The sequence below is a fragment of the Orbicella faveolata genome, unplaced genomic scaffold (assembly GCF_042242905.1).
Source record: "Orbicella faveolata isolate gen_17 unplaced genomic scaffold, um_ofav_v1 contig_48, whole genome shotgun sequence".
Lineage (NCBI taxonomy): Eukaryota > Metazoa > Cnidaria > Anthozoa > Scleractinia > Merulinidae > Orbicella > Orbicella faveolata.
The window spans coordinates 8,800,825-8,824,900 of record NW_028301578.1 but is presented as its reverse complement, the minus strand read 5'-3'; the positions used below and the strand labels follow the sequence as shown (position 1 = coordinate 8,824,900).

Sequence of the window (24,076 nt, the reverse complement as noted above, 5' to 3'; positions counted from 1 at the left end):
GACTAGTTTACACTTCTACTTACATTGGTTTTTAACCCTTTTTGAAATCATTTTTGGTCATTTTGGATGGTAAGTGAGTATGTATCGGGTATCTACAGTTTAAGAACCGTCTGTACCCAGATAACTGTTACGATTTAGTTCTAATATAAATGTGCCCGTGTGGATCAACCACCTTTTTCACATGATTTCCCTTGCCTTTTTTTTTTTTTCCACAAGGATCATGTGTGGGCCAGTTATCCCTTGTGTAACCGTCAAAATAGTAATACCTGTTTTCCGTCGTCTTAAATGTCGGTCCATAGTTCATCAGAGAAAAGATGAAAGGAGCCCGCTTACTCCTGCACGTATCAGTAACCAGTCTGACGATTTCGCAGTTTACACTTCCTCTTTCCCAATCAACCAAACTTCCGGTTTCTGGATCGCACTTCAACCAGTTGTTTACGTTGCTTTTGATAAGGATCTGTCTGACAAGTTGTTTCCACAGCGAGAAGTTTATGGCGTTGTAGTCTGTTTCGTTCAATGGAGGAGTTGTCGAAATAATAACATCCACCTTCGGGTTCGCTGGCCAATTTGGTCTTGGTGTGATTGCGTTTGATTTATTTCTAAAGTGATTGTATTTCGTGAAAGTATAGCTCCACACTAGAGTCCAGCCTCCTCCATCAGTTTCCATGTCACAGTAGGCCTTGAACGCGTTGATCTGGGAATCACCATCAGGGTCAATCCAATAAACACCAGACCGAGTATGAGGTGATTGGTTGAGGAGGGTCTCGCTTGAAGGAACTGCTGAAGATTAACCTCTCACCCAAGCACTGTCTAAATCGATAGACTTCCACAAGTGAACTGACACGTGCGTAGATTTGGGAGAGCTAAAAGTAGCATTTTTAAACAGTTAGGTAAGCATTGGTTAAGATTCCTGGACCTAAAAGAAGAGTGTTGCGTATCTCTAAACGCGAGAGAACATACAAGAGAAAAGAAAGCTGATAGGGGCGAGAACCTTTCCCCCAAGCACTGTCCAAATCGATAGACTTCCACAAGTGAAATACTCGTGTGTAGATTTGGGGGAGGGCTAAAAGTAGCATCTTTAAAAAGTTAGGTAACCATTCGTTGGGATTCCCGCACCTAAAACGCGAGTGTAGCGCATCTCTAAACGCGCGAGAACTGACAAGAGAAAAGAAAGTTGATATGGGCGAGAATCTCTCACCCAAGCACTGTCCAAATCGATAGACTTCCACAAGTGAAATACACGTGTGTAGATTTGAGGCAGAGCTAAAAGTAGTATTTTAAAAAGTTAGGTAAGAATTGGTTAAGATTCCTCAACCTAAAACGAGTGTGGCGCATCTCTAAACATGCGAGAACATACAAGAGAAAAGCAAGTTGATAGGGGCGAGAATCTTTCCACCGAGCACTGTCCAAATCAATAGACTTACACAAGTGAAATACACGTTTGTAGGTTCGGGGAAGGGCTAAAAGAAGTATGTTTAAAAGGTTAGGTAAGCATTGGTTGGGATCCCCCCACCTAAAACGCGAGTGTGGCGTATCTCTAGACTTGTGAGAACTTACGGGAGAAAAGCAAGTTGATACGAGCGGAAATTTTCAACCCAAATACTGTGCAAATCGATAGTTTTCCACCAGTGAAATACACGTGTGTAGATTTGGGGGAGAGCTAAAAGCAGCACCTTTAAAAAGTTACGTAAGCACTGGTTGGGATCCCTGCACCTAAAACGCGAGTGTGGCGCATCTCTAAACGCGCGAGAACTTCCGAGAAAAAAGAAAGTTGACATGGGCGAGAATCTCTCACCCAGTGAGATGACGCAGTTGACTTCTACTGTAAGTATCCCTTCCCGGTGGTTGCTGTTTGTTTGTTTGTTTGTTTGTTTTTTGTGGTTTTGTTTTTTAATTCCACGAGAACAGGGCTGTATTCTTCTAAGGCTGTAGGTGTAATTCGTAAAAACACTGAGTTCTCATAAACCGTTTAGAAATCCCTCCTTCCAGTTCAAATTTATGTTTCTGGCACATGGGTGGGCACTTTATATGTAGACCGTGATGTAAGATTATATGATTATACATATATTATACGATTAAACGTTTTTTTTTGTTTTTTTTTTATGCGTTCCTGTTAAAAATGATGCAAAGTTGACAATTTTAGTAATTTCAATTTGAAGAAAAGGTCCTGTTAGTACCTTCTTGTTACTTGATGAAAATTTTGCGGGGTTTGTTTTACCAGGGCGCTTCATGACGCCTCCTGGAATAAGCAATACCTTCTCAAGTTGAATCATCATCAGTTTATGGTACGTTATTCAGGTTATTGATTGGAAAAATAATTATACTTTTGAACCTTAGTTCCTCTGTTTTTTAGAGAGTGGGGGGTGGGCTGACCTTTATTCGGAGGTCGTTACTTACGGATTTTTACGATTCGTTGCGTGTACGAGCCATTGGCCAAGCCATTGGTAGCTGTGCATGGTCACCTAAAGCACTGACAATCTATAAATCTTAGCACCACGTACTAAGTTTCTCCTCGCGCTTTTTTTCTTTTTTCTTTTTCTTTTTTTTTTTTTTCCATACTGATCTGTTTTAGATTGATTAATCAAACGCTCCTTTAAGCCCGGACAAGCATCTCGATGCAAGCTCAGAGTTTATTGTGATGGCTTTCATTGTGTAAACAAGACATTTACGTCTGCTCGCCGCGCTCAACATCCATTCGTAGGCACTTTGGTATCTTTAAGTTCAGTTCGTAGATCTGAACTTGGTTCAGGGGGAGAAGCAGAGGAAGGTTCATGTTGTGTAATTCGTTCATCATTGCGGGATTACTTGATTTATCGCCATTCCCCGGTTTTGTCCGCTCACGTTTTTTTTCCTGTCCAAGTCTTTCTTCGCGTGTGTTCAGACGTGATCCGATATATAATGACTTTGTTTTGTTCCAGATTATTGGCGTCGGTGGAGTCCGGCATCATTTGAAAGCATCGAGAATTTCTTTAACGCACTATTTGCTTTTAAAGCGCTATCAATATCGTGACTTCATTTTAAAGCTTGTCTCATATTCCATCGGCCCTTTCTGGTTCATTTTTTATTTGATATCATCGACATCTCACTGAAACAGATTATGACGCCTTCCCTGGCCGCAAGACGAAGAACCCTAGTGAGAGTGTGTAAGGAATGCTAGGAAAATTTCCTACCATTTCTCTGCGGTGCTTACAGTAGAAGCTCCGTGCGTCCCGTCACGACTGCGTGCTTTTGAAGCTGATGTTGTCGAAGCGTGATGTAAATCTTTGCATAGGAGAAGGCGGAGGCTATAAGGGAAAGTATTATAAGGGCAAAGAATACGGTAACGGCAATGTCAATATTCCAAAGGTATATCGATGCGCATGTTACACCAATGATCCAAAAGCAAACGCTAGCCGCACGAACTTGTGATAGCGTTACAACGTGTCTGTATCTGAGTCCGGACAACAGAGCTTGAAGTCTATCCACGCTTATTGCGCTGGATGTGAAGACTGATACGCCACATAAAACAAGACTTGAGATGATATTTATTTGAATTATATAGAAAAAATGCTATCCTTCTCATCCCAGTTGAAACATAAAAGAAAAGCAAAACGGAGAAGAGTGATTGCGAAAAGACCCCGAAACAGAGATCGGTGATCGCCAGGCACCGAAACAAAAGCTTTGTCGGTGGATGAAGAGAAGTCTCTACATGAAGAGCAATAAGGATCAGAGCATTGCCCAGTGATACAGTGATGGACAGAAAAATGTTCAAAGCTGTAAGAAATTCAAATGCGCTCATTGGCATGCTAATATGCTTGTTTTGTTCTTGTCCCTTGTGAAACCGTCTACGGTCAAGTTCGCCGTGGCTCGTATCTCGAAACCACCTTATTTTTTGTTCAATTTTGGGCCGGAGTGTTTTGCACGGTGAAGGGAATATGAGCTGTAACTGACACCTTGCATTTGCAGAAATACAAAATGACACATCTGAGGCAAAGTATTTTCACAGTTCTGTCCTATTTAAACAATACTGATATTTACCTGGTATAATATTACCAAAACCTCACCTGAACAGCAATTAAACGTGGACATCGTCACTTATTCACATCACATCCTAACCTTTCAAATTATTTATCTTTTTAAAGTTTTCAGTGAGATTAGCAGGCGTTGATCGATTCTTGCCGATTATCAATGGGACGAGAGATCATAGGCCATAAACTGAGTCATCAAATACTAACAAACTCTCAAACTTGTTAAGACATGGCTCCGAGACCAATTTGCATAAAACCCGACAACAGCCATAATTTTTCAGCTTTTTACTTTAAATATCTTGAGACTTGACAGCAATATGAAAGCTGGTATTAGTGCTAAATGACTAGGGAGGAAAGGAAAATGGAGTGATTGCATGTTCTGGTGAGTAGGATTTTTGTAATTCCGGATTTTACCCAAAACTTTGATGTTATTCCATGTCTGATAAGAGGTAATGGCTTTTGAATCTAACGGGTAATATTTCGACATTTTACGGCTAATGGTTAATTTATTTTCCTTACGGTTGGTTAACATACAGCAATCTTTAACCATCTTTAACCATTGTGTTGAAAGGTAAAAAATAATTTTACTTCACTCTAAAGCATATTTTGAAAGGTCTTAGGACCATTCCTGAACAAATAGTATTATTATAAGAATTGCAGACTAACATGGTGTGCAGAGCCACAAGACTGAAAATACAAAAAAGCTTCACGAGAGATCTTGAGACTTTCACCTTTGTGGCTTCTTGGTCGCACTGTTTTGATCGCCCAGCAAAAAAAAAGTCGGGGTTTAGAGATGAATTTAGGTAGATAAGACTTTATGCAACGTAGAAATCTATATTATATGCGTTTTCAGATACCTGGTCATATGTCATAGGCATAGCCCGCAAAACGACAAACGGAATAAACCAGATATTTATAATGTCAACCAAACCCATAATACGCTAGAAAGTGACTGCTTGTATCGGGCTATATTCAGAGCCACTTGTCTTCCGTTAGGTTGTCCCTTTGTGACTGCGGGCACTTGAAGGCCGGTGTTGTCGAAGCTTCAGATAAATCTTTGCATAAGAGAAGACAAAGGCTGTTAGAGAAAATAGTATGAGTGCAAAGGCTACAGTTACGGCCATACAGATACTCCAAAGGTATATAGATACACGTGATATAAAAATCAACCAAAAGTAAGATATAAGTGCACGGACTCGTCCAGAAAACAGGGCTTGAAGTCTGTTCACTTGACACAAAACAAAGCTTGAAGCGCTGCCCATTATAGTTATGTAGTAAATAACTTTCCAACTTATTTCAGTTGTTACGGAAGACAAAGCCAAAACGGCTTTGAGTGGTGGTGTAATAACTCCAACACAAAGATCAGTGATCGACAGACATCACAACAAAGTTTTGTTGGCCGATGAAGTGTCTTTATGGAGAGCAACTGAAGGATCAGAGAATTGCCAAGTGATGCAGTGATGGATAGAAAAAGGTTCAAAGCTGAAAAAAATGCGGCCATGTCTTTTGGTAATTGTTCTGAATGTTTTGTTCAAAGTGAAGTTCGCCATTCTTGATTATTGACTCTCCTGCTTGTAAGCGTGTTGTGCTGGAAAAAAAAATCTTCCAATAAGTGTGTCTTACATGTATGCCAGAGTATTTTAGACATTTTCTGAGCAAAAAATCTTTATTCAGGGCTTTTAGAATGAGCATACGGCATTAAGTAATAGTCAAAAATAAATAAAGGTCAGAAGAACGGAAAAAAGATCGTTAAAGATTCAATAAAGCACCTGCCGAGTTGGGATTTAAAATGTTTTCTTGTCTACCTTCTTTTAGTCCGGAAAATAATATGTTATACAGATCGTTAACAGTTGTAGCACGTTCCAGAATATCCTACTTCAGAAGGCTTTCAAAGAACTTCAGAAGGCTTTTAAGCCTGCATTGTTTGTAATATAACTAAATTGAGATTGACATTGCTGTACATTAATCCGATCCGTATTCACTCAGGGATTACTTATGAACCAATTAATTCCGAAATTCTTCGACATGTTTTATTCAAAAGAAATAGACTAAAATAAATAAAACTAAGACCCATTTTTGTACTATGGACCTTTGAAGGAAATAAAGTTCCAGGACTACGCAATGTGAAAGTAAATGGCTAAGGCTAGTTTGTTTCAGTTTCTCTACCCTAAATTGGACTTTGAACTACTTTCTTTTGCGAGTATAGTATTTATTGGTAAAAGAGATAAATGAGATTCCATTGGCCACGGCGATGTGCATGTTTGGCTCAGCTTCCTTGAGAAACTTTTCACTAAATCGGAGTTAAGTTAATTGTCAATTTTCCTGAAGTCCGCACTGAGCGTGTAAAGACCGGACTTTACCAAATTGTTGTTTAGAGATGATTTCTTCACTGTTTTGATTTAAATCGTTGGAATCGTTCTACGAACAAGACATTCCAGCGATATTTCGCTTTAGCCCCATCACCAGTTCAAATAACTGGACATTTTACCACACCTGCAAGCGCCCATACTTTTTTTGTCCTGGATTTGTATCGGAGAAAATCATTCTACTAACAAAATATTTCAGCAATTTTTGGCTCTGTCACCAGTTCAAATAACTGTTTTTCCACACCCAGAAGTTTTCAAGCTTATTCTGCGACCAAAGCATTCCAGCGATATTTCGCTTTACCACCAGTTCAAATAACTGGACATTTTGCCACGCCTAAAGGCGTTCAGGCTTATTTGTAGGTAAGCAACCCTCGATTTAAATCATTGGAATCATTCTACGAACAAAGCATTATCTATTACCGGTTCAGATAACTGGGTATTTTACCACTACTACAAGTGCCAATGCTTTTTCGTCCTCAATTTGTATTAAAAAAAAAAAATTACGCCGGGCCAGTAGAGCGCTTCAAGTGACACCTTCGGAAAACTTTTCGCTGTTTTATCCGGTGGAGCTCACTTTGCAAAATGGTAGAACTTGTTATCCCAAACAATCGTATGATTTGTTGTTGTTGTTGTTGTTGTTTTTTAATCTAACGGTTGTTTTGCGGGAAAATGACGTCACAGTGCTGAACGGAAGTTTTCATTCCCCTGTTATGGCACACACAAAAAAAGAGCTCTCTGAGGTTAAGTGAATTGGCAAAAAACTATTGATAAAAGCTCAATCCCTCTTGAAGGTATAAAGTGTGGAAATTTGAATTTTTCGCCATTTTGTTACACTATTTTAGAGCATTAAGCAAATTGAGATCTTTGTATCTTCAAGACGGATTGAGCTTTTTCAATTTTTTTTTTTTTTTTTTTTTTTTTTTCGCATTTCACTTTATCTCGACGAGTTCTTTCAGAATCATCCACTAACGAAATATTTCAGCAATATTTCGCTCTGTCGCCAATTCAAATAACTGGAGTTTTACCACGCAACAGGCGCCTACGCTTTACGCGTCCGTAATCAACCCTCGGTTTGCATTAAAGGGATCATTTTACGAACAAAGCACTTCAGCGATATTTCACTCTGCCGCCAGTTTAAATCACTGGACGCTAAACAAAGAGACTACAAAAATGAACTGAAATATGAAGCACCACGCGATCAAATAATCACCCAAAGTTCTCAGGTTAACGGCTACACATATGCCATCGCGTGGATTGTACCACAAAAGAACATAAGTTCCTTAATCCGCGCTCCGCTGGGAAACCGGGTGAAGAACCGAGCACTCATGGAGTGAACAAGTCGTCTCGGTATTTATTAAATTCTTCTAGCACAACAATGCTTTATTTACTCTCGACACTTACTAAACACTTGCGAAGAAAATTACAATAACTTAGGCAAAAGATGTGTTTTTAAAGTCGAGCCAGGGGGATAGATGAACCTTGCGGTTTTCGAGTTAATCCTCTGCCTTTTTACGCCCACATAAACCATGTTTGTGGCCTCACTTTTTTATAGAGCGATGAATATTTACACACTTCGTTCGCCTGTTTATTTCTGTTTACCCATTGGTTGTCTACGGGTTTCGTCTTCCACTGATAATACAAATGTTTCTAACATCACTTTCTTAGAACGAAGACTCATCATACTGTACATGCTTGCTTCACGGCTGTGACGGGTCGTCACGACCCGTCTCGCCTCGTCGCGATCCGCGTCAACTTGGCGACTTGTCTCGGATCGTGACGATCCGCCAACATTTTCAGGGGTAGGTCTAGACAAGTATACGAGGTTTCACGAACTTTTTTTTCTCAGTCACTAGAATAATATTGAACTTACTTTCAAAGACGGAAGTCACTGTTTGTTATTATAGGAAGTCATTCAGCAAATGTAAATAGACAGTAAATCAAAGAAAGGAAAAAATAAACATGGAAATAAAAATCGTACTTTCTCCGTCTGTAAACTCTCGGTTTCCACTTGAATGCTGACATTTATTTGATTTACGAAATAAGGCATTGTAAATTAAAGAAAATGGCAATAAGTCAGAAGCAGTAAAATAATAATAACATTCCAAAAAAAGGTAATTTGTTTGATGAATATTGACGGAAAAAAACACGGTATGGTTTCCTTCACATAAAAAAAGAAGGTATTGAATCTCCTTAAAGTTTCTAAGACTTTGGTCTATGTATCTTTATTGGACTGAATCCTACTCCGGTACAATATAAGTTTTTTTTTTTGTTTGTTTTTCTTTTGTTGTTGTTGTTGTTGTTGTTGTTTTTTGTCGGCTCATCGTTTCGCTCTGTATTTAAGCCAATGTTTAGCTTAAATCTGTTGTTTGTTGCTTTATTTCAATGATTGTAATGATCCTTTTTTTTTTTTTTCGTTTCAATTCGTATGTTTTAAGACCACTGCAATCTCTTTTCTTTTTTCACTATTATTTTCTCAAATATTGTTTGCAGATGTTGCAAGCCACTGTCGCTATTATTTTGTTAGTAACGACAACGACTAAAGCTGAAGAACATCAAGTTTTCTTTAAAATTGTAGAAAACTCTTTCCAACATGGTGGGTATTCTATTTGGGAAGGAGCAGTTGGCTCGCTAATATCCTGTTCCCTGAAGTGTGCTAGGCAGGATGGGTGCAACAGCGTAAACTTCGAACAAAGTCAGAGAGCTTGTTCCCTATTCGGACACGAAAAAACACAGCAGCATGCAAATAGGATTTCACAACAACAAGGATATTTTTATATGGAAAAGGTTTGTTATTTAAGTGTTACTGCATGAACTCTAAGCTACAGGAAGAGATCGTCCTAGTTTTAAGACTTCTAATAAACGCAAATCGAATCGCTTTTGTTTTTTTTGAGCGCTATCGAACAGAATGTATTAACCTGGCGTAAAAGAGAACGTTGACTAGCCCTCAATTTATGTCGAGGAGATGATATGTTGCATTCTGACAAAAACAAACATGATGAAAAACTAAAACTATATTGTATTTTTTATTTCTTATTTATTTTATTTTATTTTATTATTATTACTTTTTTTTTTTTTTGCGAGGTAATTCCTGTTATTCAACAGCGTTTGGCTTGGACGGTTTCTAATGTCTTACTAAAAGACTTTTAAATGCAGTTCTGCAAAATACGGCCCTTCCTTCATCAAACTTTGAAGCACCACTCCGACGCTAAGTCGATTTTTTTTTTTTTTTTTTTTTTTTTTTTTTTTTTTCATGAGTTCGAGTCACCGGCCTGTGACCTCGATCTCATATTAGTTGGTCTGCCTTTACGTTTTAGTAGTAAACAACACGAAGAAGAAAACATGCTAGAGACCTTAACTTAGATTATACCACCAGCTGAATTATCGTTTCAATTAATGGTACACCGGACGAAACAGACATTTTGCAGTATACCTGAATATACTCTTATTGGGGAACAAGGTCTATCAAAACATACCAATCAGTAAGTGCAAGATTAAAAGACACGCCTTAAGCTATTAATTCATATTTTATTAGTAATGATGGCAACACTACCGAAAGGATATTTAAGCTCTAATTAGTTTAATTATATTTAACAATTATTCACCAATGTTTTTGAGCCTGAGGCGAATGTGTTTTTGTATAACTTTCAGAGGTGAATATCAAAGACTGAGAAACAACGGACTAAAACATAAAAACACAGGCGCAATTGTTCGTGTCCATTAACCTATGCAAACGTAGTTTTAATAATAAGCTTACATGTATATTGATTGTCAACCAATTTACTCATCGAGTTCGGCAGTAAAACAAACGAGCGAGCGAAACACTACGAAAAATAAATTCATCCGGTACCTTTGTTTTATCGTTGTTGACTTCATGTACAGTTGTCATCATCGCCTAAAAATGAGTAGCTTTAGCTTGAAGGAAAATAAATTTCGGTCAATCGATTTGACCCGCTGGCGAACAACGCAACTACTGCGTTTACGATTCTTAAAAGCCTTGAATACGAGTTCTTGAAACGATTTTTGGTCCAAGGGCGACAGCAGTCAATTTGAAAATTTTCCATCCTTTCAAATATCTTGGACTTGGAGTGATGTCTTCCAAATCAATGAAAACTTCATTCAGCAACTGTCCGCCACGTTTATGGCAAAGATGGCGAGTTTAGTAACCAAGCTCTCGCGAGGTGAATTAATATAGCGTCATATAACAAGCTTTTCGACCAATCAGAATGTCCAATCCTTATATTCACCTCTGGTCTGAGTCTCTTTATTCGGAATTGATTTTCTCATTTCCTACTCATTTTAGGTTGTCATTTCGAAGGCCTCTACATCACTAGGTAAGGGCATTTTCTTTCTTTTGTCCTTTTTAATGACTTATGTTGATTTCACTAGCAAAAGTCTATATGACGAAACAGTGCTTGTATCATCTTCAACAATGTTTCACAATTGGCCATATTTTTGGTCAAAGCAGTGGCTAAATTATGACTTTGCATTAGCAAGAGGTTATCGAGGTACGAGAGTGAATCCCCCATATAGGCGTTATATCCAAGGTAAGTTATTTTTAGACATTGTACCCAGTTCTTCCGCGGATAATACTCGCGCGTTACGTGGATGTTTTCGTGGAGGATCTGTTTATGTCGTTTCGTTTCGTTTCGTTTCAAAGCAAAGGAAAACCTCCAACGCTGTTGGGATGTCTTCTTCAGTGACATTTTGATTACAAGCAAGGGAGCTTCGGCTCTCGGTATGTTCTAATACATTTCGAAACTTTAACAGGATTTTAAATAAGTGACGGATGTCCCCTGTACAAACAATAACAACTAAATGAACGGCAGAGAAGTGTTTTCACAAATGAGTGCAAAGCAATGCAAACAATCGTCCAAACGCAAGCTAGGCAACCGAACAAACAGATGGTCGAAAGTGTAGGCAGGCACTCGCTTCCCAAGTGGCAAAAAGCAGTTTAAGCAGCAACGGCAACAACGCCAAAGACAACGTTGCTTAAAAAACGACTAAATATTGAACCAACGAATCTCGCGAAAATTTAGATTGATTCAGTTGGTCTATACTGTTAGAAATATCCCAAACAGAATATGTAAGACAGCGTCAACTTAGAAAAAGAAATTTTAAAAATTGGCCGTCGTATAGTTCACGTTCTCTCTAACATGCAGTGTTTGGTGATTGCACGTTCTTGTTTTGTTACCTTTTGTAAACAACGGCAAAGAAATGAACAAAGGATTATAACGCGCTTACACAGTACTCGTTGCCGTTACCGTTAAAGTTTGCTTAATGAAACTCCCTAATACCGAGCAAACGGCCAAATAATGGACAGCCAAACGAGCACAAAACAAACGAAAGCCCGGCCGAACAAAAAGACGGTTGAGAGTGCAAGAAACATCTGTGCTATGAAAGGAAATCAAAACATATAAAATGACGTTCCGGCCATTTCGTCTCAGGTGGTTTCAAGAAAGTCGCTTGAGCTGTACGTCCACATCGCGCAAGTAACATTCTCGGAAGAACTGAGTACCATGTCTAAAAATAACTTAACAGGGATTACCTTGGGTAGAAGGCCTATATGGAGAACTCACTCTCTTACCTTGATAATCTCTTGGTATAAGCGTTTCCACCACATAACGATAGCATTTGAAAACGTCTGCAAAACTTGCGTGTGACCAGCCTATCATAAAAATTCTTATCGAACCTTACTTATCCTTAAAAAGTATTGTTATGTCTTTAATTTTCGACTTTTCGAAGTATTGTTCTTGATAAGTGCCCCTTTAATAACAACAATTTTGACCAAGAGATCATGAAAACAACATTAATTGTTCTCGTTTTCCTTACTTTAGAATAATTTGCAGCTATCATGTTTGCCTATCCTGTTTTGAAATTTCCCATTCGAAAATTGGAAGTTACCAAAATTATAGATTCTACGGCAAATAATTTTGACGTCAACCCCGTCCGATCCGAATTGAAGCAAGGAAAACGATTTAGAACAGGTAAAACTGCTCTTTGTAATAATAATAATAATAATAATAATAATAATGACAATAACAATAACAATAACAATAACAATGACAATGACAATGACAATGACAATGATAATGATAATGATAATGATAATCAGTAATAATAATAATAATAATAATTAAATTTACATAGCGCTAATTACGTAGCGCTTTATGTAGGTGCCACTCAATCATCTACAGTTCCTTCGTGCCAGACCCTCCTCAAACAATCACCACATATTCCCTCGGGAGTTTATTGGATTGACCCCGATGGTGGTTCCCAGTTCAACGCGTTCAAGGCCTACTGTGACATGGAAACTGATGGAGGAGGCTGGACTCTAGTGTGGAGCTATACTTTCAAGAATTACAATCGCTTTAAAGATAAGTCAAACGCAATCACACCAAGACCAAATTGGCCAGTAAAACCTGAAGTGGATGTATCAATCTCAATAACTCCTCCGTTGAACGAAACAGACTACAACGCCATGGAGTTCTCGCTGTGGAAACAATTTGGCAGACAGGTCCTCATCAAAAGCAACATAAACAACTGGTTGAGGTGTGATCCAGGAAACGGAAGTTTGGTTGATTGGAAGAGCGGGACTGTAAACTGTCAAATTGTTAAGCAGGTCACTGAAACGTGCAAGTATAGACCTGCTCCTTCCAGGTTTGTCGCTCCGGGTAAATATGGACCGAAGTTTAAGACGACGGATAGCATGTACTACTATTTTGACGGTTGCACCAGAGATAACTGGCCCACACATGATCCTTGCGGAAGAAACCAGGGAAATCATGTGAAGAACGTTGTTAATCCACACGGGAACATTTTCATTCGAAAACCTAGCAGTTTACTTGGTACAGACGGTTCTTAAATTACATAGTAGAAATATACTCACTTGCAAGCCAAATCAAATGGAAGAGTTTGATATGAAGCGCGACTACCAAGAATAATTCTAGCCATGATCAAAGCAGTAGATAATGACAAAGAGAAAAACAAAATAAGAAGAATCTTGACTTATTGACTTTGTGCTTTTGCCGTGAAGGAGAATAAAAATAGATTAACCAGAACAAAAATATATATTGCATTGCAAAACAACATTTTACCCAAAATGAGGAGCATGCATTAAACTAATGATCCTTGGTATAAAGGTGTTTTAATTTTCTCTTTACACAAAGAGAATGAATATTCCAAATAGTACTGGTAAATTTACTCAGGATCAAACAATTAAACTTGGGCAAGGAAATAAAATTATCAACGTTAGTGTCATCGTTTTCGAAAAGCTCATTTTTCAAAATGTCGAAAAAGCTGTGGAAACACTCGCCTGCGGCTCGTGTCCCCAAGCATTTCTCGTTCTCCCAAACTTCCACTTGTGTTTCTATAACTCGATAGAAACACGGTATACGTTTTTTTATTTCTTAAGTAGAACATAAAGCTGCCTTTTCAAATTTCTCCGGCGTAGAGTGAACGGAGCCTAAGTTCAACCTAACGAGTAACAGAACTTGCATTCAAAGTGTGATTGTCCCATTAAGTGGTAATTTTTATTTCAGAGAATCTTTGCACAAGCAAAACCAAAACTCGTTAACGAAAAAGGCGAAATGACCTGATATCGTTAAAATGTCCTGCGGTAAGGTGTAATCACTAAACGTCATGTAATACTTCTTTATCTCCAATCGTTTATATCTTAATTTAATCTATGAAAAATTGGAGGGTTACAGAAGCTTGATCAGTAAAGTATAAAATTAGTACTTCTGGTGTGTATCGGGCAACCAAAAATGCAATAAAACTATTGTGCAAACATGGTAATTACTAAGCCGGAAGATATAGTAATTTTTTTTTTGCTATGTAGAGTCACTTATATAAGATAGGATTACGGGAAACTATTACATTCACTTAAGTCATAATCCGCAACTGAAGTGATTTCTACTTTCAGACTGTTTCAATCACAGCGTTTTGTCGATGAAGTATAATTTTCGGAACTGCTTGCCTCGCGTAGCGGCAATCACATGGAGCTGGCTTTATCTCCGAAATCTGAACATCTTGCAATGAGCGACTCGGACTTACAACTCCATTGCTCTTTGCAATTGGTGGACCATCGGTTACTTCAAACCCGCAGTGTGGAAGTGGAAGTGGTAGACTATCCGGTCGGCGGATTGTTTCTGTTGCTCTGACTGTGGGACTCTCGGGTGATGGTATCACAAAGTACATCCCATATCTTTGGACAACATCATTTGCCACCGTTTGAATGCGAGCATCAAACCTTTTGATCTTTGCGTTCTGAAATGAGTTCTCTACGTTCTCTTTGGCGTTTTGCTTTGCACACTCTTTAGCCATAGTGTGGAACTCTTTTATTGCCGTCTCGGTCTCGATGTAGAGATAGTATTCCAAACTCGGCATTTTAAGTTCCTTTCTTTTTCGAAGACATCGACGAATGCAAATAGAGGTGAAGAGAATGCACACCGCCATCAGCATCAGAGACCAGCCCATTAGTTGACTCTGGGTTTTGTAACTTTCCTCGACCTCTCTTGAGCGGAAGTCTGGAGCACCATGGCATTTATCAGTTGCATTGCCCACTGCAGCCTCACCGTCGAAAGGAGGACCGAAATAAGCGCAAGTGTAATACTGCTGTTGTAGAAAGGATATTACGAGCCACGCCACGGGGGCAATACCTGCATTTATGAAAATATACGGCGTAGCAAGAAATGCTTTTAGAAACCGACGGCCTGGTGATTGTGTCATGTTTTTCTTCTTGATTTTTGCCAGTTTCCACAGGTCTCTGTCCACCAGGATCCCGGCGAGAAACAGCAGCAAAGCCGGTGCCCATAGAAATGCCAATCCATAAGGGAAGTGTCCTTCACACGGGCAGTTGAACACAACGCTTTGAATCAGTTCTTCTAAACCTACTGTCAAAACTGCCATGGATCCATACAACAAGGATCGCTTGGTGTTTCTGAATAACACTGATGCGCTTGAAAGTAAGGCGTTCATGTTTCGACGGCTGAACAGCAAACTTATGATGGAAATACGAGCGATGGCAGCTTATGACGTATGAAGGTGGATGAATTTCCAAACGGAAGTTTTGGGTCTCGATAGTAGGGATTTTTACAGAGCAAAACAGACCGGAAATAAAGAAAAAAAATAACAAGCTCAGTCTCAAACGATCTGAGTTTGAAGTGGAAAATTTACATTAGATTTTGTCCTCGAATCGTAAGGAGCTAGTATTCAATGGATCCTTCACTTCAAGTGGGTTTAAGAAATTATTGTATTTTCTTCACGAGTAATCACATTCACTATAGAAATTTGGCATTTTTCACTCTTCAATGCAGCTCTCTTTTTTTGTTAATTTATTTATCTATTTATTCATTTATTTATTTATTTATTTATTTATTTATTTATTTATTTCAATTACGTTGTTCATTCTCAAACGCATCTCAGTAGAAATGATCCGCAAAACTTGCCACGGAAAATATGAGTTGTAAACCGAGAGTAGGTAATAGATAATCAGTTAGGTATTATATGTCAATAAACCGTTTAAACAACCTCGAAACACAAGGTTCGCTTTTTGTTTCTAAACGGACATCCATGTCTTATACACCTAACCTTGGTGGATTCTTTTTAAGGCAGTTGACGAATTCACGCACCGGAAGTCGATTTGTGCGTTATCAATTAACCTTCATCGTTCTTAAAGCATGAAAGGGGTAAACTTCCGGAAGTCGAGTGCCATAGACAGTGACACCATGGACCTTCGTCGTTATTGAGACTGAAACAAGTGGTATTAAATGTCGACGAATCGATATGATTCGCGCGGGGCCATTGAACTCGTCGTTTTCTAAATCGACCTGGCTCATCGGAAGTCGAATCCGGCCAGGGAATAAAGGCCCAACTCTCCATTCAATCCATTTCACCGGATCGGAAGTCCTTTCTCTGCTGAATGACTTTATTCCTAGAGAGAAAACCGAATATTCTCTCGGGTCTTGAAGCCATGAGGAAACTGTGTGTAGTAAGATCTGAAAATCGTGTTGTAGTGTACATTGTATGCTAGCGACTTCGACACATTAATAAAGTTCTTATCTTATCTTATCTTATCAGTTGGCCGGTTTTATGACGGATCTCTTTGGTTTCGTACCGCGTGCTGGTAGATTAAAATGTCGAGCATAAGTTTCGATCCAATGAGAGTGATGAAGCGAACTCATGCGTAGCATTTTAAACCCAATAAATTTTGACAAGAAATCAACGCCGCGTACATCTACACGCTGCACAACTATATATCGATCTTGATATTTGCAGAAAGCTTAGAACACAAACTGCGAACTGGGAAAGTAAACGAGAAATGATAGTTAGCCCATTAAGGTCCATTAACGAAGCCGAGACGCTGTGTTATATTGAATGGAAGCCACTTAATGATTTTTTTGTTCGTTTGTTTTTTTTTATGCAAATATGAAGTCAAATCTATGGGTCACTTGTGGAGTTTCGTATTAATTATAATACAGTTATGGATACTTCAAGTTATGTTGCTGCAAAAGACAGTGCTAACTGACCACCCAATTTTCTGTACAAAATAAAACTCAATAACTGATTTACTGAGTTACCTTATATTTTCCTTCATTTTGTGATTAATAGATTGATCGATTTCTAGGTAACAGTCTGTGTGTTGCTTCATTTATTTACTTAATTTATTCGGCATGTGATAAAGAAGAAATTCAGTTTATTTTTATATTATTGGAAAATGCTTGATCTTGTTCCCTATCAACTTCTTCTCTAACAAATTTCAGCAAATATGTTTTAGTGTATTATACATTTCTTTTTTACTCCTAATTATTTTCTTTCAATGGATTGACTTTCACGATTAGCTCAACCGCTGTTATGCTTAAAGCTGCTAACGGCCAACATCAAACCAACCATACTTACTTTATTTACAACTCAACTAACCTATATAATATATTTGTCCCTAAAATGCAAGAAAAGAGCTATTATATTGTTTTTTTGGTTTTTTTTAGTCTGAGACGAGGAACTCCTTTGCTCTCTGCTTTCTGCGAACGATACGCAAAGGGGTATATTGGAAAAATATCTCAATTTTGAAATATATATAAAGAAAAGCAAAAAAAAAAAAATAATAATTATAATGGTAAAATAGTTCGACACTATATATTTACCATTGCATTGGTCCTGCAATACAGCCAGTTTGCTTCACGAATAGGTACAGAAAAACTGCGCATTCACAAATATTTTATATGATTATGGTCAGTTTGGATATGGTCAGTCAGTTTGTCAGTATTCGGAGAATTTATAATAGAAGTGTGTTCGTCTGTGCGATAACGTATGGTCGCTGGCCTGTTCAAGAAGGCTTCACTTTGTTGTTATAACAAATTTCGATTCAGTCCTGCATATTTGAACTACGTAGAAAGATGTAACGAAAAAATCAGGCTTGAACAGGTATATCACGAACTCATAACTTACCAGCTCCCAGCTAACTTGATGGCTCAGTTGGTAGAACAATGTACCGGCCGGTATCGCAGCAGTCTTAAGCTTTGTAGATGTGATGATCATTCGATATCCTTTGACCTTTCTTCGCAGTTCAACTGCAAATGATCTTTTATATATCCACTACCTTTTCTACCATCTAGCCATAGGGGTATGTCTATATTACGAACTCACAACGAGACCAATGCCCAATTGGCTTGATAGCCTAGTTGATAGAGCACTGCACCGATATTGCAAGGATTTTGAGTTCGTATCCGTCTAGGCCTGGATTTTTTTTTTTTTTTTTTTTTTCAGTTTCGGAAAGAGATTTACGGTTAAGATAAGATATGGAGATACGTAATTAAGAAACTTGCCACGAAAAAAAAAATCATTTCTAAGTATTCGTGTACAACTGTTCTCGCTTACTAAGACTTTATATTTTAATCGAACAAATATTCATGTATATTGATAATAAAATTATTTACTGCAATTACGCATGTTACCCTAACCAACAAATTAGATCTAACCACGCAAGTAAATCAAACCAGATGTAGAGTGGAAGATGACCGCAAGCAAGTCGGAGTGAAAGCTACATGTAACCGCGAGCAAACAGGAGTGACGCACCGCAAGCAAACTAGATTGAAAACTAACCACGACGAACAACAGCAAAAACCAATGTAAGTAGAAGTGTAAACTAGTCGATTACAGCTCGAAATTTAGACTCCTGATCCCGACTCGAGTCCCGGACTCAAAACCCTAACTTGGGAATCTAATTTGAAATCCACTGCTCAAAGTTCTGACTCAAAGAATGAAAATCCTCACCAAAATACCAGCTGTCATTTCGTCTAAGTGCCTCGTTTCTGCTGACTCGCTTTAATTTCCTCAGTGAAAATGGTCCATATAAAAATATTGAAAACGGAAAGTAGGTTATATTTTAAATTTTAGGAATAGGAGATTTTCATCGTAAGTTAAACGTAATTACGGTTGAAAATGGTTTTTCGAAACATTTTATGCCATTTGAGAGAGATTTCCAACGAGTGACGAAGCACATTAGGTTTTATTGAGGTTTTAAGAGATGAAAAGTGCCGGGACTAACACTGAAACAATTATTTTATTTATGTCATTGTTTTGATATTCGTCCTCTAAATGCGGAAATACATTAAAAGTTTGGGAAAAAAAATCGTAAAGTGCACAATATAAAGTCATTACGAATTAAGAAAAATCCAGTAAAACTGGTTTATTGCGGAAGTGCAAATTCATCAAACCAATTGACACAGCTACCAAGAGATTGCTTCCCCTCAGTTGAGCTTGACATCGCCACAAAAACATATCACTTGACAAATAGGAGAATAGTAAGTAGTTACTAGTAGCAATGACATCACCCTTTATAAGTATTGCGAACTCCTTTTGTTTTTCTTTGTTCTAGAGTCTTATTACGTTTGCTGTTTGACTCTTATTTTATTTTTCATTTTCTTTTTCCTTGGTAGATGTTGAGCGCAGTTCTTGCCATATTGTCATTCACAACAATGCTCAAAACAGAGGAGTTTGGCGTTTTCTTTGAAATCGAAGAAGACTCTTTCTTCGTAGATGAAGATGCTTTTTGGATTCGAAGGGTCGACTCGTTGTTTTCCTGTTCCCAGATGTGTGCAAGGAAGGCCGTTTGTAAAAGTGCAAATTATATCACGGGTGGAGAGACCTGTTCACTACACAGAGAAACAAGAAAGATGTATCCGGACAGGCTTTTAAAACAAAAAGGTTCTTCCTACGTAGAAAAGGTGTGTCAGTCAGGAACAAAGAAGACTTTATATTAATTGCTTTTTCCAGGGGTTGCAGCAGGGGAGAAAATACTTATAATTAGTATTGGTAATCGTATGAATGCAGTACAATTAAGCATTTACATTACTAGTGATATTTGAAAATTCCCTGAAAATTGCACGAGCAGTTTAGGCGAGTGAAATTTAAAAGAACTTTCAAATATCACAAGTAATGTAAATCCTCAATTGCTCGAGCTTTCATACGATTCTCATTTACTATATGACCGGCTGAGAAAATTGCGAACACGCTTGTCAATTGGACTGTAGTGCACAGCAAATTAACAATTAGCGATAAATTGGCCTGCTCTTAGCCAATCACAAAGCAGTAGTTTTCTCAGCCATATAATAAAGGGTATAAGCATGCAAAGAAATGATATACCAACCTGATTAAACGGTCTGCAACCCTTAAGTGGTCTAACGTTAACCAAAAGCATAAGAATTAATTACATTTTCTACTAAGGTGCTCAGGTCAGCTCTAAATAAAAAAAGGTTAATTGTTTAAATGTTTATTTAGGTCTAGACTATAAGAGCTACGGTGCTTTTTTTGTTTTTTTGTTTTTTGTTTTGTTTTGTTTTGTTTTGTTTTTTTCGCGTTCGTTCATTCGTTTGTGTGTTTTTCAAATTCATTAGTCAGATGATCAATCAGCCAGTCACTCAGGCAGCCGGTCAGCTGGTTGTTCCCTGAGGCGGTCGGTCAGCCGGTGGAGCTGTAAGTCAGCTAATCGGTAACTCACGTGTATTTTTTTCTTTTCAGGTTGTTTCAGCAGAACCTCCGGCATCCTATGGTTTTCAGAACGACTCTGACGAAATTCCTACTTCACAGGGTAAGCTCTAGCTAAACGTATTTCTTATATCTCCTCAATTTGTGGTGAGTTCTGCAAACCACTCTTATAGATTTCATTTTCTGTAAGGAGTCTGAGGAGGTTAGGTAAATACGAATGCAATCGCTTACGGAATGGTTACTGAAAAGAGCAAACTGTAACCACTGATTCCTACATAAACAGCAGTTATTAAGTAAAACTCCGATCCTACACTGCAGGAGAAATCTAACCCTTCCGCTAGAATTCGTGAAAAACACTCTTGTTAAAGTCTTGGTCTCTTCAGGCATCTAGATAAAGTGTACACCACATAAACCTTTGTTACTGCATAAATGACATACGTCACTGCATTCTCTCTATAGATACAACTCAACCACCCGTCCTTAGTTCGTGCTGGTTACTTAGCTATTGGAATCCACAATTGTCTTCGGGTGTTTATTGGATAGATCCAGGCTATGAATCTGAGAACGACGCTTTCCAGGCTTACTGTGACATGGACACTGACGGAGGAGGATGGACTCTAGTGTGGAGCTATACATTCGCTAATTATAGTCACTTCACAGATAAATCAAACGCAGTTACTCCCAGACCCAACTGGCCAGCTACCCTGGGAGTAGATGTTCCCATCTCGACAACTACTCCACTGAGTGAAACAGACTACAACGCCATGGACTTCTCGCGTTGGAAACAAATTGGCTCAGAGATACTGATCAAAAGCAACATTGACAACTGGTGGGCTTGCTATTCGTTGGGTGGAAGCTTGGTTGATTGGCGACAAGGAAATGCCGTCTGCGTGGTGGTAGGGAACGTAACTGGCACGTGTCTCTATGAAGGTACCCGCATGCTTACCATTGCGCCGAGCGAAACCTGTGGACCAAAATTCATAGCAGAAGGCCTTTTCTATCATTTTGATGGTTGTCTAAAGAATTTTTGGCCCATCCATGATCCATGTGGATTAAGCCAGGAAAACAACTTGAAAAATGTGATTAATCCACATGGAAGTATTTTCGTTCGCTAGTTAAGAACATATGTATATTTATACCATGCTATAGAAAATAAGCTAATCAGAACGCGGGAAAACCGTTGTATATTCGACATTATTGCATCCAACCCGGCTTCCCAGTATGCGAAGCCCGTATGACGCATGGATTGTGTTGGCCAATGTATATTCTATGCAGTATGTAGTATGTAGCATGGAATGTCCCGCTTGTCGCTTTTATTCTCTTGATATACATATTTGCCTAAGGGCCCGTTTGGGTGCTGAAAAATGTCAAATGAAACGTTGAATAATTATCCATGGTATACCAATCAAAACGTTTCATGACCGATATATATGTAATACACTATCATATCGTATCATATCATATCATATCATATCATATCATATCATATCATATCATATCATATCATATCATATCATATCATATCATATCATATCATATCTTATCTTATAATAAGGTTTCCATATAACGCGCGCTCTGATTGGCTGAAACAGGGTGCTTTATCAGAGCACGGGTTGATGACGGTAAGTTGGCTTCCAAATTTTTGCTTCGGAAATTTGACAAATTTGACCCAAATTAAACATCCCCTGTGACTCAGACAAACGCATTGGAAACGAACTATTTGTCTGCAGTAAATATGGCTCACAGATACCATTGTTAGCAACAATAGTGTTAAAACTGTACTAAAATAACAAGTTTTGCTAGATTCCCGCCCAGAAAACACGTAGCGAAATAAACAAATTCTCAGCCTAAACAGACATTATATTTGTTACGAAGGCAGAAATTATACTTAAGAAGTAAAACAATGATAGAAAACAGCAATTGAACTGTCTCTGTTCATGATGAGAAGCTTTATTTTAGTAAAAATGTTCAACTGCTCAAATAGCACTTACATGCAGTGTAGTAACGCTCGTTACATGCAGCTCGTTCTCCGGTCATCTCAGCGAAGTGAACGACGAGTGGTCAGTTCAAAGCTTGCTCTGATATTCTCTTCTGTGCTCGGAGTAGAACCAGTGGGAACAGTTTAGTCTTTCTAACTTTTACGCTAGTTCGGGCAATCTTGCTGCATGCGGCTACAAGCCGTAAATAACTGTAGCTCCTTTCAAATTCAACTCGGCATTTCGCATTTTCATGATCATCCGCAAGCTTTGAGCTCCTCGTTTCGTAATTTCCACTGGAAAAGTGCACGTTTCCATTGGCCAAAATACGACCGGATTCCTCTGGACTATAAACCTTTACCTACCTTTAGATCCGTATTTAAAATTAAATAAAAAGCGAATTTTGAAGGCATCGTTCTTCTCTGGAAAGCCGCTCAAACTACTGGAAACTGAAAGCTTCGCTGAAGTCCAGTTTGTGATTGACAGCTGTCGCTTCGTTAGCCAATCAAATTATTTGAACAGTTCTAACAAGGATTGTGATTGGTTTATTTTAGCGTGCTTTATCAGAGAACAGTGCATGGCTGATGCCATTTTTACTCGTTTGGAAAATAAAGTTTGGTTTGAAAATTCAGCCGAATGCGTGGGGAAATTATTTGATTCTTTATCATAAAACAAATAAAGAAACCTCGACTGTGCTCTGTTTTGTTTTAAAGCACTTAGGAAGCGGTAGAGCACTCAAGAAGTAGGGAAAAACATTCGACTACGTCTCATGTTTTCGCCTACACTTCTTTCGTGCTCTACCGCTTTCTGTGTGCTTTACAACAGAACAGAGCACAGTCGAGGCTTCTTTATTTGCTAAATATCATATCATATCATATCATATCATATCATATCATATCATATCATATCATATCATGACATGTCATGTCATGTCATGTCATCTCATATCATATCATATATCATATTATCATATCATATCATGTCATATCATATCATATATTCGGGTTAGGCATGTAAGGAAGGATAAGTAGCACTAACAGTAGCAACACAACATAAAGTAGTTCTAAAGAATTACGTTTAAAGGATTTTATGTAAAAACTTGGAACGAAAAATATCGTATTGAAGAATTTTACGCCAATAGGGAAATAAAACCTCAAGTAAGTCCAGATAGGTTATAAGTAAGTTATGGCATAATAAGGTTACGACTAGCACGGTTAATAACAACAACTCAATTTGAGTAGAATTCGTCAAGTGTTTTTGTTTATTTTGTATTATTTCATTTTATATTATTTTATTTTGTTTTATTTTATTTCATTTTATTTTATTTTATTTTATTTTTGAGTGAGTATGCCCATGTGTATTTTATTATCATCATCACACCACCACTACCACCATCATCATCATCATCATCATTATCGTCATCATCATCATCATCACCATTATCATCATTTAGTATAGGTAATCATACCGTTTCGAGTTCAATTTGGAATTAATTTGCACGAGTGAGTTTTTCAAAAAGCTGAAGTCGTACGGGTGAAGTCGTATGAGTGCAACTTCAGCATTTTGAAAAACTCGCAAGTGCAAATTAATTCCAAATTAAACGAGAAAAACTGTATGATTACTTATCAATAATATTTACATGAAAAAAGTCGCGTGTAAGAAGTGTCGGAAGATCTTTCTTGAAGCCATTTTTTCTCATTCGAAAAACACATTTTTCAAAGTTTCTATACAAAATTTCATCATT

At 38.1% G+C, this 24,076-nt stretch overlaps 4 protein-coding genes across 4 annotated transcripts; 2 read left to right on the top strand and 2 right to left on the bottom strand.

Annotated features, from left to right (window-relative positions):
- Positions 1-60: 60 nt before the first annotated feature.
- On the bottom strand, positions 61-733 carry LOC149096386 (uncharacterized). Its single transcript, XM_089281276.1, has one exon. It carries the CDS (start codon positions 665-667, stop codon positions 128-130), a length of 540 nt encoding a protein of 179 aa, XP_089137402.1. The 5' UTR covers positions 668-733; the 3' UTR covers positions 61-127.
- A 7,957-nt stretch (positions 734-8,690) lies between these two features.
- Positions 8,691-13,540, top strand: LOC149096385 (uncharacterized). The gene is made up of 3 exons (XM_089280895.1): positions 8,691-9,157; positions 10,674-10,704; positions 12,547-13,540. Exons 1-3 carry the CDS (start codon positions 8,756-8,758, stop codon positions 13,233-13,235), a joined length of 1,122 nt encoding a protein of 373 aa, XP_089137021.1. The 5' UTR covers positions 8,691-8,755; the 3' UTR covers positions 13,236-13,540.
- Positions 13,541-13,724: 184 nt separating this feature from the next.
- On the bottom strand, positions 13,725-15,522 carry LOC110046216 (calcium homeostasis modulator protein 5-like). The gene has a single exon (XM_020751902.2). The coding sequence runs from the start codon at positions 15,347-15,349 to the stop codon at positions 14,291-14,293; it is 1,059 nt and encodes a 352-aa protein (XP_020607561.2). The 5' UTR covers positions 15,350-15,522; the 3' UTR covers positions 13,725-14,290.
- A 5,366-nt stretch (positions 15,523-20,888) lies between these two features.
- LOC149096384 (uncharacterized) lies at positions 20,889-21,809 on the top strand. The gene has a single exon (XM_089281675.1). It carries the CDS (start codon positions 20,947-20,949, stop codon positions 21,469-21,471), a length of 525 nt encoding a protein of 174 aa, XP_089137801.1. The 5' UTR covers positions 20,889-20,946; the 3' UTR covers positions 21,472-21,809.
- The last annotated feature ends 2,267 nt before the right edge of the window (positions 21,810-24,076 follow it).

What these genes read in the sequence shown, in the direction of transcription:
- LOC149096386 (XM_089281276.1), bottom strand. Translation starts at nt 667, where the DNA reads ATGGAAACTGATGGAGGAGGCTGGACTCTAGTGTGGAGCTATACTTTC.
- LOC149096385 (XM_089280895.1), top strand. Translation starts at nt 8,756, where the DNA reads ATGATTGTAATGATCCTTTTTTTTTTTTTTCGTTTCAATTCGTATGTT. An exon ending in GATATTTTTATATGGAAAAG is followed by an intron (nt 9,158 to 10,673) that starts GTTTGTTATTTA and finishes TACTCATTTTAG; the next exon opens with GTTGTCATTTCGAAGGCCTC. An exon ending in GAAGGCCTCTACATCACTAG is followed by an intron (nt 10,705 to 12,546) that starts GTAAGGGCATTT and finishes CGCTTTATGTAG; the next exon opens with GTGCCACTCAATCATCTACA.
- LOC110046216 (XM_020751902.2), bottom strand. Translation starts at nt 15,349, where the DNA reads ATGAACGCCTTACTTTCAAGCGCATCAGTGTTATTCAGAAACACCAAG.
- LOC149096384 (XM_089281675.1), top strand. Translation starts at nt 20,947, where the DNA reads ATGGACACTGACGGAGGAGGATGGACTCTAGTGTGGAGCTATACATTC.